The sequence below is a fragment of the Rhinoderma darwinii genome, chromosome 2 (assembly GCF_050947455.1).
Source record: "Rhinoderma darwinii isolate aRhiDar2 chromosome 2, aRhiDar2.hap1, whole genome shotgun sequence".
NCBI classification, from domain to species: domain Eukaryota; kingdom Metazoa; phylum Chordata; class Amphibia; order Anura; family Rhinodermatidae; genus Rhinoderma; species Rhinoderma darwinii.
Genome location: NC_134688.1, coordinates 39,618,517 through 39,633,513, shown reverse-complemented (window position 1 = coordinate 39,633,513; position 14,997 = coordinate 39,618,517). Strand labels below are relative to the sequence as shown.

Sequence of the window (14,997 nt, the reverse complement as noted above, 5' to 3'; positions counted from 1 at the left end):
CTGGGCCTGTAGAGAAACCGTGGAGAAGGAAATTTGTCCACAATTGTTAATTCTTCTTAGAGTTTTTCAGCATCTCAATAACATATAACTTGCAAAGATCAGCTGGTTTTAGGCAATAGGTTCCCCCCGAACATGTTATACTAATTATATCAAGACCAATGGAATGGTGGCAACTCCTCTCTAACCAAGTTTCAACCTTTGTAGCATAAGCCCAACAATAGTCCTAAAAATATCCAATATACATCCACAATAAATCTTTTACTCTAACATATGTAGACCTACTGAGAGACATGAAAATTATATTGACCTCTTCTGAAATTACAGGGTCCTAGCTGGAAAAAGAGAATGTCCCATCCTTGCTTTGGAATCCAGTTCAACTCCCGTCAAAATAGAATTGTGTATAATCAGACGCCTAGTGAAGAGAAGGTATGTGACCCTTAATGTTAGAAAGATCAACGCTATAACAACAAGACATTAAACTTGGACCTATTATTTTAGGTAAAAATTGTGTCAATTATTGTGAGAATTTGATGTCAGTCAACAACAGGTTCTGACAACAATCTGATTTACGTGGGCAGGGACGGACTGAGAGTGATTTGGGCACCTGAGAATTAAAGCTCATGAATCCCTTACCAACCTCTATTCCAATGATACATTTGATTTAGGTTAATAATATGCATTTGTATTTTTGTTTTTTTTGCGTTTTAGCAGATCCTTCACTTAAACTTTAAAGGATGCTCTCACCATGTGGCTTTGTCTCGCCACTGGCCAAATGCACTTGGGCACTACAGATCATTCTGCTCATTTATGTGTGTGCCCGACCCTTGTCCACTGCTTTCTGTTATATATTGTACAGTTTAGGCCCCGTTCAGATCATGTTTCGGCCTTCAATCAGAGGTATACGTTGGTAAGACTCCCGACGTTAACTTCCGACAAAAGGCCAAAATGTATCCCACTGTATGGGAAAAGGTCGTATACATCGCCCGAGGACTTGCCCTGTGAAAACTCCTTCATGAACTTTCCTAGTGCTGGGGTCCCTGGGCAGAGCATCAGCTAGCGCTTTGCCCGGGGACTCGGCACTGCTACTGACATCACTGTTCATATATTTGCCAAGCCGGCCAGAGCATCGGCATGGCTCTGACCGGGGATTCCGACTCTGGAGAATTCCCTGATATCACTGTTCATATATGGACAGTGATGTGGGGAGCTCCCTGAGGTATACGTTTAATGTATACATGTGACGGATGCCATACAGTGGTGTCTATCACCCATAGGCTTCCATGTTAAAAAAAACATATACCGTGCAGTATCCATTTTTTTTTGTGGAATCCCTCAGGATGGAATAGCAGAGTCTACTACTCTATTCCATCGCTGGAAGGATATTGAAAGACACCAGCAGAAAGTTTATGAAGTAAACTCCATAAAGTCAGTAAGAAACAGCAGTGATGCTTCATTTGTCATTTTTCCATTTTGAGCATTTGCCAAAATAAAAAGTGAGGATTATTCTACTGTAGTAAATGTAATAATAGATTTACAGAAATGTATAAAAGGGAAAAAAGGAAATACATGGAACATGTAATGTGGTTTTTGTTAAAGGGGTTTTCCTGCTATTACAAGTGACGGTATATCTGCACTCTGCAAACAAACTGGACCAAATACAAAGTGTGAAATGGGCTAAGGAGAAATAGTTCTTCCTGTGTCGGCCAGATTTATACTTTTGGAATGTAGATAGGAAATGGTTTTTCTATTGGAGATACTAAAGCTAAAGATCTGGAAGTCATATCTCCAGTATGGTGCCTGTTCTATTTTCATAAGTGTAAACATGTGAGTCACGTTAACCCCTTAACGACCAAGGACGAAAATGTACGTCATGGTCGGCTGCTAGTTCCCGCACCATGACGTACATTTTCGTCCGCATTTCAAACTGTCACTCTGTGTAAACACAGAGTGACAGACCCGCGCTGACAGCTGTCCCCGACAGCTGAGACATCAGTCTTGCCGGACAGCGGACCATCGCCGCTGATTTCGGCAGTTAACCCCTTAAGTGCGGCGACGGATTGCCGTCGCCGCATTTAAGTGGTTTGAAGCATTTTAAGTGGTTTGCTTGTCACGGCAATCGGAGGTCAGATAATGACCTCCGGGTTGCCATGCACGGAAGCCTCGGAGGAACAGCCTCCGGCCGTTCCTCCTCTGCTTCCTGTCAGTGTGACAGTCACGTCACAATGACAGTTAGAGTACATTACACTACGTGTGTAGTGTAATGTACTCTAGCAGCGATCAAAGCTGCAAGACTAAGTGTCCCCTAGTGGGACAAGTTAAAAAAGTAAAAAAAAGTAATAAAAATGTTTTAAAAAAAGTGTAAAAATAAAAGTTAGAAGTTCTATAAACACTAAATGCTTTTTTTCCTATAATAAGACTTTTATTATAGAAAAAAAATGAACACGTTAAAAAAGTACACATATCTGGTATCACCGCGTTCGTAACGAACCCAAGTATTTAAAACTATAATGTTATTTTTCCCGCACGATGAACACCCCAAAAAAAATCAAGAAAAAACGACAACAGAATCGCAATTTTTTGGGTCACCACCGCTCCCTAAATAAAGAATAAAAAGTGATCAAAAAATCGCATGTACCCGAAAATAGTACCAATAAAAACTTCTATCCGTCCCGCAAAAAACAAGCCCTTACACAGCTTTTTTGACTAAAAAATTAAAAAATTATGGCTCTCAGAATATGGTGACACAGAATTTTTTTTTTTTATAAATAAGTCATTTTATTGCGCAAACGCTAAAAAAAAGGACCAAACCTATATACATATGGTATCGCCGTAATCGTACCAACCCGCAGAATAAATTAAAAATGTCATTTATTGCGTACGGTGAGCGCCGCAAAAAAAAAACCTAAAAAAACGGTGTCAGAATTCCTGTTTTTTGCTCAGGATTGCAAAAAAATTGAATAAAAAGTGATCAAAAAAAATCGCATGTACCCCAAAATGGTACCAATGAAAACTACAGATTGTCCCGCAACAAATAAGCCTTCACACCACTCTATTGATGGAAAAATAAAAAAGTTATGGCTCTTGGAAAGCGGGGAGTGAAAATCTAAAATATGAAAGCAAAAAATGGATCAGTCCTGAAAGGGTTAATTCATTTCTAATGAAAAAACGTATGACAACATGTTGGATATTTCCGTACTCGGGAGAAATTGCTTTATAAAAAAATGGTTGTTTTTTTCCTCCTTTATCCCTTGTGAAAATGAGAAAATGCAACATTTTAGTGGAAAAAATTTTGATATTAATTTTCGCGCCCTAATTCTAATAAACTCTGCAAAAGACCCGTGGGGTGTAAATGCTCACTATACCCCTAGAAAAAATTCCTTGAAGGTTTTTCCAAAATGGGCTCACTTTTGGTGGGTTTCCACTGTTTTGGTCCCTCCAGTGCATTGCAAATGCGACATGGCACCGAAAACCATTCCAGCAAAATCATAAATCCAAATGGCGCTCCTTCCATTCTGAGCCCTGCTGTGGGTCCAAACATCAGTTTATTACCACATATGGGGTATTGTCGTAATCGGGAGACATTGCTTTACAAATGTTGGGGTGCATTTTCTTCGTTATTCCTTGTAAATAATAAAAATTTCTATGTTGTTTCAGAAAAAAAGTACATTTTAATTCTTACAGACTAATTTCAATATATTTAGCGAAAAACCTGTGTGGTCAAAATGCTAACTATACCCCTAGATAAATACCTTAAGGGGTCTAGTTTTCGAAATGGGGTCGTTTATGGGGAGTTTCTATCATTCTGGCAGCTCAAAGCTTCTCCAAATGTACATTGGGGCCTAAAACATTTTCAAGCAAAATATGAGTCCTGAAAGCCTCCGGGTGTTCCCTTCCTTTGGGGCCCTGCCGTGTGTCCAAACAACGCATTAGGGCCACAATGTGGGTATTTTTGAAAACAGGAGAAAGAGGGTGATAGATTTTGGGGTGTGTTTCTTCATTTTCATGGTCGCTTTACAAAGAAATCGGTCTTCAAACAAATACTTTTATGAAAAAAGTGAAATTATTATTTTTTTCACCTGCTATGCATTAAATTTAGCAAAGAACTGTGGGGTCAAAATAATTACTATACCCCTAAATAAATACCTTATGGGGTCTAGTTTTCTAAATGGGGTCGTTTATGGGGAGTTTCTATCGTTTTGGCAGCTCAAAGCCTCTCCAAATGTACAGTGGGGCCTAAAACATTTTCAAGCAAAATATGAGTCCTGAAAGCCTCCGGGTGCTCCCTTCATTTTGGGTCCTGCCGTGTGTCCAGACAGCGCATTAGAGCCACAATGTTGGTATTTTTGAAAACAGGAGAAACAGGGTGATAGATTTTGTGGTGTGTTTCTTCATTCTCATGGTCGCTTTACAAAGAAATTGGTCTTCAAACTGATACTTTTATGAAAAAAGTGAAATTTATTTTTTTTTCACCTGCTATGTATTAAATTTAGCAAAAAACTGTGGGGTCAAAATACTTACTATACCCTTAGGTAAATACCTTAAGGGGTCTAGTTTTCTAAATGGGGTCATTTGTGGGGGTTTCCATCACTCTGAGACCTATGAGCCTCTGAAAACCTGGCTTGGTGCCGGAAAACAAAATGTACTTCAAAATTTATAAAATTATTATTCAATTTGTAAGTCCTCTAAATTGCTGAAAATTTATTTTATTTTTTCAAAAGTGCTGCCAAAATAGAGTAAAGAGATAGAAATATATATTTAATTAAAAAAATTGTACAGTATGTGTGTACATATGTGACATATTGCAGTTAAAAATAGGGGAAAATGGTAATTTTTACAAAATTTCTTCAATTTTTCTATTTTTTAATTAATTTCCGCAAATCGTATCAGTCTACTTTTACCACTAAAATAAAGTACAACATGTGACGAAAAAACAATGTCAGAATTACTTGGATATTCAAAACTTTCACAGAGTTATTCTCTGATGAAGTCAGACATACCAGATTTGACAAATCTGGCTTGGTCATTAAGGTACAAACATGCCCGGTCATTAAGGGGTTAAGATCTCATGCACATGGTCATATTATGGATCCGATTTCATAAGGAGGTTTTTTCCTAAAGGATTCATAAGTAATTTGTGAGGGAAAAAAATTTACACGCCCAATATCATCTCATATTATGGAGGTATCCTCCTCTAGACGCACTAGAGCATACAGAGGCGCCATACAACTGCACAAAATGGTGCTAACAGAGTTATTCATGCAGCATATAGGCAACCCTTTTAGCTGATTTAGGGCCCGTGTAGAGTTGAACGGCATTCTCAGGTTGGCACCACTCCCATCCCAATGTGTAATAAGAACCTGCACTGGTTGACTTACATATCTGGATTATGATGTCCTAGAAAATGTGACAATTTTGAGACTAGCACCTTTATTATATGCTGTAAAAATAAGATGGTCTGTTTAAAGAGAACTTGTCACCTCATCTGAAATGTCTGTTTTAGTAAATACTTGTTTTCGCCATGAAATAACAATCCCGAGCATTTTTTCATAGAACTCTGTATTTCTCTGTTATTCCTCTTAGAAGTTTAAGAATAAATTGACAACTGGGTGTTACCAGTTGGGGGTGTGTTCCTACCCAGACAGACAATGTCCAATCAGTGCAGACAGAGCGAGACTGTGTAGGGACACGCCCCTTTGACAAGCAGAATGGTAACACCCAAGGGGTTGTCCAGTTTTGGGGCTGTTTTTTATACTGATGACCTATCCATAAGATAGGTCATCATTATATGATCGTGGGGGTCCGACACCTGGACCCAGCACCGATCAGCTGTTCCAGCTGCCTCCGGGCACCGGAAGCCATGAGTGTGTCGGTGCCAGAAGCAGAAGTTAATAGGAGCAGAGCTGCAGTAACCCAGCATGACCGCTAGACAGTGGTCGGAGACTTCTGCTTCCGGCACTGACTCCTGCATAGCTTCTAGTGCCCGAAGGCAGCTGGAACAGCTGATCAGTGCGGGATCCGGGTGTTGGACCTCCACCGATCATATACTGATGACCTATCATGTGGATAGGTCGTCAGTATCAAAAAACAGCCACCCAGACTGGACAACCCCTTTAAGGGATTCATACATTTTCAGAAGGAATAACAGAGTAATGGTATAATGCAGACTTATAAGAAAAGATGTAACGGGATTCATACATTTTCAGGAGGAATAACAGAGGAATGATACAATGCAGACTTATGAAAAAAGATACTCCATGATTGTTATTCCATGAAGAGTACAAGTATTTACTAAAAGAAGACATGTCTGGAGAGGTGACAGGTCCTCTTTAATGAATACACCTTGGATGACATTTCCCCTTCAAAATTAAATATTAACAACGCGTTTCTTATTCCTTTTTCCTTAGTTTGAAATGGAAGAAGATGAAATGTTATCAACTGTTTTGCCTGACTCTAGAGAAGACACTGACCTTCCTGAGGAATTTCCCAGAATCGAGGAGTTTGGCACCCTAAGTTCTATAGCCAGAATCCCGTATAAAGATTCCCACCTACTGATAAATCTAGAGAAGCAGAAGTTGGAGATGGAAAGACAACGTCTAAGCATTGAAGCCGAGAGACTTCAAGTAGAAAAAGAGAGACTGCAAATTGAAAGAGAGCGATTGCGGCACTTAGACATGGAGCACGAGAGACTGCAGCTTGAGAAAGAACGTTTACAAATTGAGCGAGAGAAGCTCAGGCTACAAGTCATGCATGCCGAGAAGGCCAACATGGAGAATGATTTTACGCCAGCAGAAAAGACTGTTTTGCAGCCCTTGGACATAGAAGCAGAAAAATTAAAACTGGAAAGAGAACATCTTCAGCTAGAGAAGGAAAGGCTACAACTCTTAAAGTTCGAGTCTGAGAAGCTTCACATAGAGAAGGAACGTCTGCAAGTTGAAAAAGAACGTCTACGAATTCAAAGAGAAGGACACTTACAATAAAATTGTGAACCACAATAGTACACGTACATTAGTTTTACAGTGACTTTGGTCCGGGATTGTCTTTGTTGCTTTGTCTGTCGACTTTGATCTCTGTTCTGTCTACCAACAGGGCCTTATGCAGGTATGTTCCTCTGCTGTTTTTTGGCAGATAGGTCATAATAGGTCAGCGTGCAGCCAAATAATGATCCCTTACATTATGATGTGCCTGCATAAATGGAAGTATTTGAAATTTTGTGCACAAGTAAAATCCATGCTAGTATTTTTGTGATAGGACAACCTAAGACTTAGAACCATAAATTCTATTTTGAGGAACCTAGTATGTGTTATGCTCAGCAGAGCCGTGTTTCTAATCTTATCCTTTTTTTACCTGAATGTTATAGCTTTCCTGTCTACCATTACATGGATGAAACATGACTGGCTAAAGTCCAAGGTACAAATTAGAACCTTCTCATGGATGTTTTTTGATGGGAGAATCATCAGTCCACTGTGTAGACTGGGCAGGAGAGAACATGATACTCATCAAATGGCATCAAGGAACAACACTTGTGTTCTTTCTTCTGTACAGTATTTTCATATTGGTATTATATACTTTTCATGTCCATTTAAGGTGTTAGTTTTTGTTCTTTGGTACTTTTTGAGAAAAATTACAATGAACGTGCTTCCCACTAACAAGCAAAACGGTCCAAGAAAAACCATACTATCGCTTCCGTATCTTTCCCGGAAAACAAACACAAGTTATCTAGAATAGTTCTATGCCCTTCAAAGTGTCTAACAGGGTTGTGTTATTGAGGATTTTAAAGGGATATCCCCAAGATCAACATTTATCACCTATTAACAGGATATGTGATAAATGTCTGATCGATGGAGACCCCACCACTGAGGTCCCCACAGATCACTACAACAGGGGTGCCGAGCCTCCGTTCCTCCTCACTACAACTAGAGTAGCAAGGAGGAGCTTCGATGGAGCGGTGATCGAGCATGCATTCGGCTGCTACATTCAAAGTTTTTGGGGCTGACTGAAATAGCTGAGCCCTGTACTCGGCTGTCTCCATCAGTCCCATAGACTTTGAATTGGAGCGGCACCACGCATGCTCGACCATTCAAAGTTCTCATCACAGTGGTTGTGCAGTGTGGATAGGTCATAAATGTTGATCTTGGGACACCCCGTTCAGTCTTTTAAAATTGCTTGACTTCCATACTTTGTATTGTGTATTGTTTATTCATTGCAAGCACTGTTAGTTGCAGAAAAAGTCAGTATAAAATGTACATTGTTACAACTCTGGCCAAAATGTTGGATGCCATCCAGTTTAGAAGTAACTCTTTTCCGTAAAGTCTTCAATGTTTGAGAAAGGATAATGACAAAACATTTTTATAAGCTATGGTGCATGTTTTTGCTGCACTTGGATGCCTCAGAAGTAAATATCCAACTTTTAGCACCTTTTTAGAGGTTGGGGCTCTGTTTTCCTGATACAAATCCCCTGCATAGACATAGCATTTTAAAAAAAACATTCTGGCTGCAGCCACCACTAGGGGCAGCGTAGGAGGTTACTGTACTGTATACTGTGTTATTATTGACTAAAATGTATAGCAGTATGCAGTAAGCTCCTAAACTCCCTCTAGTGGTGGCTTCAGGCCGGCGCAATGTTGTGTTTAAAGGTGTTTTCCAAGACTATAATATTAATGAGCTATCCTTAGGTCATTCATTTCAGATCACTGGGGGTCTGACACCTCCCATTCCCACCAATCAGCTGATTGAAGAGGATGCGGCTGCCAATTCATTACTTACCAGGCACAGCACCGTACATTCGATAGGGCTGTGCCCTGGACTGCAGATCTTTGCAACTCAGTCCCTTTCAAGTGAATGGGACAGAGCTGCAGTACGAAGCACAGCAACTACCGAATGTATGAAGCTGTGGCTGGTAAGGAGGATGCAGCGCTTACCGGAGCACTCCGCAGCCAATTCAATCAGCTGATTGTGGGGGTGCCAGGAGTCGGGCCACCACCAATCTGATATTGATGACCTATCCTAAAGATAGGTCATGAATATTAAAGTCCTGGAAAACCCTGTCAAATCAATGTCAACACAGGGCATTCAGAACTTTGTTTTGGGAAAACTGATTTAAAAATATAGTAAAAAATTAATCAGCACTCAATTTTGGGCCTATTTAGAAAAAAAAAGGGATTCAAGGGTGGACATTTACTCGATATTAAATTGATGCTAAATTAATAGTTTAGTTAGGACTCATGTTAGCAACTAGTAGCTGCAAGTGTGGATGCATTGATATGTATTCCTCATGAGGCCAAGACTCTAGGCTTCCCAGTAGCCATAGAGAAAAGTAATAGTCTGAGACGATTCTGATAGACTCTACTGGTGCATCTTACTGGATTTAGTAGAGGGTAGCTAATGAAGTGGGCACCTACCACCACAGGATCATGGAAGGCAGGTAGCAGGTCTGGAGGACTAGATAAGGTAGTATTCTTACGAGTTTTTTGTGTAGCAATATGTTCTGTATGTTAAAAGCAGGACAAAGTGGATCTTCAGTGCAAACAACTACAACTGAAGCTCAACTTTAGGTAGCAGTGTGAATGACTCCATCGTTAAAGCCATGTTCACACTTGCCAATAATACCGCACTACCCAATAAACCAATTACCAAACTACCTAAACCAATAGGCAGAGAACTGCGCAGACTATAGTTCTCTACTCTGGTTAATAGAGGGTATCCCATCAGGGTTCCCCTGCTCCTCTATTGTGTCACAATGCCCTAATTGGGGTATTATAAAAGGGGCTTTCTAAAACAGAATACACCGTTAAGAAACTGTGGTAGTGGTAACTTTGACTGTGAACTACATAGACCGTTTTAGTGATGACTGTGGAGTTTTTGTTGGTGCTCTAAAAACCCCCCAAAAAACACGCCCATTGTGTGCTCGTTTTTTGTAAGTTTCTACAGCAGAAAAAGATCTAAAATTGGATTGTTGACATAAAAGTCTCTCCTTGTAGCCTTTCTCATTCTCTCTTAATTATAGGATGTAGTAGTCTTGAGTACAATCAGATGTGCAGTTTACTGGATGCATCAAATTGAAAAAGGTGTAAGTAAATCATGTGACAGAATACCCCAATAATAAGAGATAATGGTAAAGACCAGTAAAAGTAGAAGAATGCAATATAAATGATATGTCACCCAGTGCTTACTTTATAATCATGGCTAAAATATTGGCATAAACCAAGAAGAATCAAGCTTATCTCTTCCATTTTATACCATATGATACCATGTGATGGGTAGCCACCAGACCCTGGCATCCTAAATTATTGCTGGTGGACACTTAAATTTAATAACTTTAACCCTGAAAAAGATTTCCACCCACATATTAAATTGTCTATATTTTACTAAATTAGAATAGCAGCAGCCAAATTGTATTATTTACGTATCTTACAGAGTTGTTGGCTTTTTATGATTTGTTGCGGCAGCCATTGTTGCAAAAGTGACAACAGGAAATGCAGCCATATTGGTGACGAGCTCATCACTTTTGAATTAGCTTCTGTGCAACTGATGGTGAGGATATGCTCATACGTTCATTTTTATTTGCGTTTTTGTGTTGCGCCAGAAGACCTTGTGGAAGACGCAGAAAAATTGCAAAAACGCATTGATTTTATTTGCAGAATTCTATTAACACAGAACTTACCCTACAACAGTCACTGAGTTATTGATTATACGTGCTGACAAAATACTGTAGCAATGAAACCTATTTTGCCTGAAAGCTAATTTGAAGGTGAAAACCATCATGACAACCACAACAAAATAGAAAAATGCTAATATCTCTGAACGTAAAATATACATAAATATCAAACTGTGGCTGCTGCTCTAACTTCGTATTTACTAGTGTAGGGGCAATTATTATTCTTAAACCTTATGCTACTTGTGACACTAGAGCCCTCTTCGCATCGCATTTTGGACTTCGGTTGGAGGTATATGCTGGGAGGACTCCCAGCATATACCTCCGACAGAAGCCTGCAACATATCCCACTTTATGGCATATAGTGGGATACGTCGCTCGGGGACTTTGGCCCTGGTAAAGCTGCTAAAGTCACTGTGCTTATTTGGACACTGAGTCTAGGGGCTTCCCCAGGGCTGAAGGCCCTGAGCAGAGGAAGCATCAAGAATAGAAAAATGTCTGGGCAGGAAGCTCCATCGACATAACTTTCCATATATGGACAGTGACATCAGGATTTTCCCAACATATACGTTTAATGTATACCTGTGACAGATGCCTAACAGTGGCATCCATCACCCATAGGCTTTCAGGTTATAAAACATACCGTACAATATACGTTTTTTTGCGGGATCCTTCAGGGTGGATTAGCAAAAAGGTACAATGACGTATACCAGCTCGATACAGGCTAAAGACACTCTTTTGGCCCCCGTTGGACAAATGGTGCCTTGTGGACATGTTTATCGTGTATGTCGGGAGCATTACCGACGTCCACAATAAATATAGTTTGTAAACATGATGTGAAGAGGGCATAATAGTAGCATAAAATAAATATTAGGGAAAAAAAGGTAAGCAATAAGTCAAAGACTTAGGCCCATTGGAAGAACATAGTGAAGGGCGGCTCTGTGTGAAAGATAACTCATTACCCAGGGAATCAAATTTAACTGTACAGAAGGTTGGATTGACCCATAATGTCGTGGTTTCAGGTTCTATAATAATAAAGAAACCCATTACAAAAAGGTTCCATGATGTCCATCAGCACTTTTTCAGAGTTATGTTACATAATAAATTCAGTTATAATTGCACACATACAACAATTAGACTGGGCCGTGCACTTGTTCTGTGTAGCTGGAGGATGGACCTTCATAAATAGTCTACGCTACTCCAAAATGTCGTGTTACAATACAGCCCAAAGTACCAACCAGGGGGCAAGAAATGAATTCATGTCACTCTTCCTCTCAAACAAGATACTACTGAAATAGGAATAGTCAGGGGGCACTGAGAACTGGCATATAAACCCGTTTGCTGCTAATTAATTACCGAGAGGTCTCAGAGTATTAAGAAGTTACTAATTTTCTTGTTCCCTGATCAACACGTTGTGGAGTATTATACAGTAGGTGCAAATGTGCCCACCAGTTCATCAAAGATTACGCGTTTAGTAATGGTTAGGCTTTGAAGTACAACCTCCTCATCTAGTCTATGGAGAATTGTTACTGTATCGAAAATGCTGTGTAGATGCTTTACAGTCAGAATTGTGATAGTCAACACTTGGTTATTCTAAAAGAAGTAATACCATATTTTAGTTTTTTTTTTTTTTTATAGGATCTAAATATCAGCGCCATTTCCTAAAATTCATTTCCTTTGGTATGTATAATGCAGTATATGTTTTAGATGGGATTAGAAGCATTTTATAGCACTTAAACTCTTATTTAATAAAATAATATGTAAAATGTTCTGGATCCCATAGCATACCAGATAATAGCTAATGACTAATATGCTGTTGTGTCACACTTTGTGCCCATTATAATAATTAAAGGGGTTCTCCAGTTTTAATATTTATGGCACGTAATTTTGACATGTGATAAAATTACATCAGTTGGGACACTCACCAAGAAACTTAAAGTAAAACTTGGGAAATTAGTATAATTAGTAGCATAATTAGTAAAATAGACCTAACAGAGTTATTAAACATAATAGGGCCATTCATTATTTCACTCTGGACCCCCAAATGCAAGTTTCCAAGTTGCTCTGTACACCATAGGTCCTTAACACCACAGGAAATAGCAAATACCGCTGCATATTACTAGACTGTACACCAGAAGTTGTGGCAAAAGCTTCATCACACAGAATTCCTGATCTGCCCGCCCCCTGTATGCCCTGTGCACATATTACTGTTTGTTACTGGAAGCTCCCTACTTCTCTTCTGCATTCTGGCCAAAATGCAGGAGAAAGCAGATAAAAGGATGCAGAAAGCTATCAGTATCATTTGTGGAATGCAGACAGCAGAAAGTCTGTGAGGTGCAGTTTCAGCCAATAGCTGCAGAGTATGAAGTGATGTCAAAGAAGGGGGCATTCTTTTGACAACTTCAGCAGTAAATCTCAGTAACATGCCATTCTGTTATTTCCTATGGTGTTAAAATGGTTCTCCGCTTTGGACTATCCCTACTTGTTGGAAGGGTCCATTGACAATAAGCAGATCACAAAGTGTCGCCCTGCTGGGCCCCCTATCGATCAGTGGTTATCTGTGTGGGAACTTGGCAGTAAGTGTTCAATTTCTCTGCAGTGCTACCACATGGGAAATTAAGTATTACACAGTGCCTCTTCATATCAATAGGTTGTATGTGTAATGCAGGACAGGACAGGTCCTCCAGAGCGAGAGAGGCTTTTTGTAGCCACTTTCCACTCTGACAAAGAGATACGGATCCTCAATCGAGGACCCTCATCTATTAACTTTGCATTTTCTAATAGAGTATAATACTAGACAACCACTTTAACGACCTCAAATGTACAGAATGCCTTAAAAACTTGCATTTGATGGACAGAAATAATTACCCTGGTATGTTATATGACCCTCATAGCTCCATTTTACCAAATATGAAAATTTTCCCAGGATTTCAGTTTAACAAGCCTCACTAATATGGGTTTTCATACTTGGAAATGCCCAAGTTAGATTCTGATCAGAGCCAACGAGTAACTCCCTGGTGGAGGTACAAGATCCCATGACTGTCATTTTCTGAAATGTCAAAATGATATTTTCATGAAAATTGAAATCGTAGAACCCTTTTTAAGTAAGTCCTTTGCGTCGGGACACGTTCTAGTATTATGGTTTCTTATAGAAATGTTGTAAACTTACAGGCACCTGTACATAAAATATTGGTGTGCGACTTCACCGAGCTGATGGCCAGATTTTTAATTTAATTTTAGTTTATATTAGAGTATTTTTGTTATTAAGATAAGACTAATTGGAAAGCTAGATAGATTAGCTTTTGCATTAGTTAATAACTTATCTGGCTAAAACAATAATAAACCGTGTGCTTTGTATGTTGCTCAATAGATCAGCAGTTCAGCCACAACATAAAGTCATGTTAAGTGTTTTGCATTCAGTAATAATAAGCTGTTTAGGGTGCGGTATTCCATGTGGTCAATGAAATATATATATATACAGTATATATTTGTCAACAAGAAGCACTGAACCTTTCGAATTGTGATTTTGTAAGTATTCTACCTTTCCAAGCTGTGAATGTATCCTTACGTGTAGAATGACATGCGGAGAAACATATAACATGGGATGTCCTGTATCAGTGTGCACCTTTCCTGTTGAGAAATAAAGGATAAAAACACACATGCCTAAACAGTACTGTCTGTGAATCTCAATGACTACCAATAAAAGTATGATCCTCTTATGTGTTCATTTTGTGTATCTATGTTTACATACTGCTCAGAGAGGTTTTTAGTGATCGTATCAGCCTTGGTACAATGTACACCATTCCGTTATAACATTATACCACCTATCTTCTATAGTGTAGATCCCTCTTGTGCCGCCAAAAACACCTTCAGAGGACTTGTGGAGTCCATGCCTCAAATAGGTCAAACTAGTTTTAGCAGAACGAGGGGAACCTACACAATATTAGGAAGGTGGTTTAACGTTATAGCTGATTGGCCATTTTTTCCGAGGATGGGGACCACGACCACAGTCCCACCAATATCGCGGTGCACCAAGGTGACTAAAGGTTCTGCAGCCCTAACACCACATGCTGCCATGAGTCCAGGTGGAGCTACTGTACCTTCTGCTAAGCCTGTCAGTTGGTTGGACCAGTCATCTCGCAAGAAATATGCTGTGGGTCCTCATTGGATCTACCCCTCTATCTTTCACGGCCCTCCGACTACACTTGGTGACGGGGGTCTAGCGTATCCACCTCCTGTCAATTCGCACGCACCTTAGTAAAGAATGGCTTAACTTTCGAGTGAGTACACAGTTCACGTGATATGGCAGAGTCCAACTTCGAGTGCCATTTCTTAAAGGGCTGCTC

At 39.6% G+C, this 14,997-nt stretch overlaps 1 protein-coding gene across 2 annotated transcripts in view; it reads left to right on the top strand.

Moving 5' to 3' along the window:
- MSANTD4 (Myb/SANT DNA binding domain containing 4 with coiled-coils) overlaps positions 1–14,359 on the top strand; it is a 37,010-nt gene extending 22,651 nt beyond the window's left edge. The window contains exons 3-5 of one of the 2 annotated variants that reach the window (XR_012881311.1): positions 325–426; positions 6,405–7,098; positions 7,358–14,359. Coding sequence is in view for 1 of the 2 variants with exons in the window: in XM_075851578.1 (XP_075707693.1) it covers positions 325–426; positions 6,405–6,977 (675 nt within the window). In the remaining variant the exon portion in view is untranslated. Of the gene's footprint in view, positions 1–324; positions 427–6,404 lie in introns of both variants that reach the window. The other variant, XM_075851578.1, reaches the window with a different exon arrangement.
- Positions 14,360–14,997: the final 638 nt, after the last annotated feature.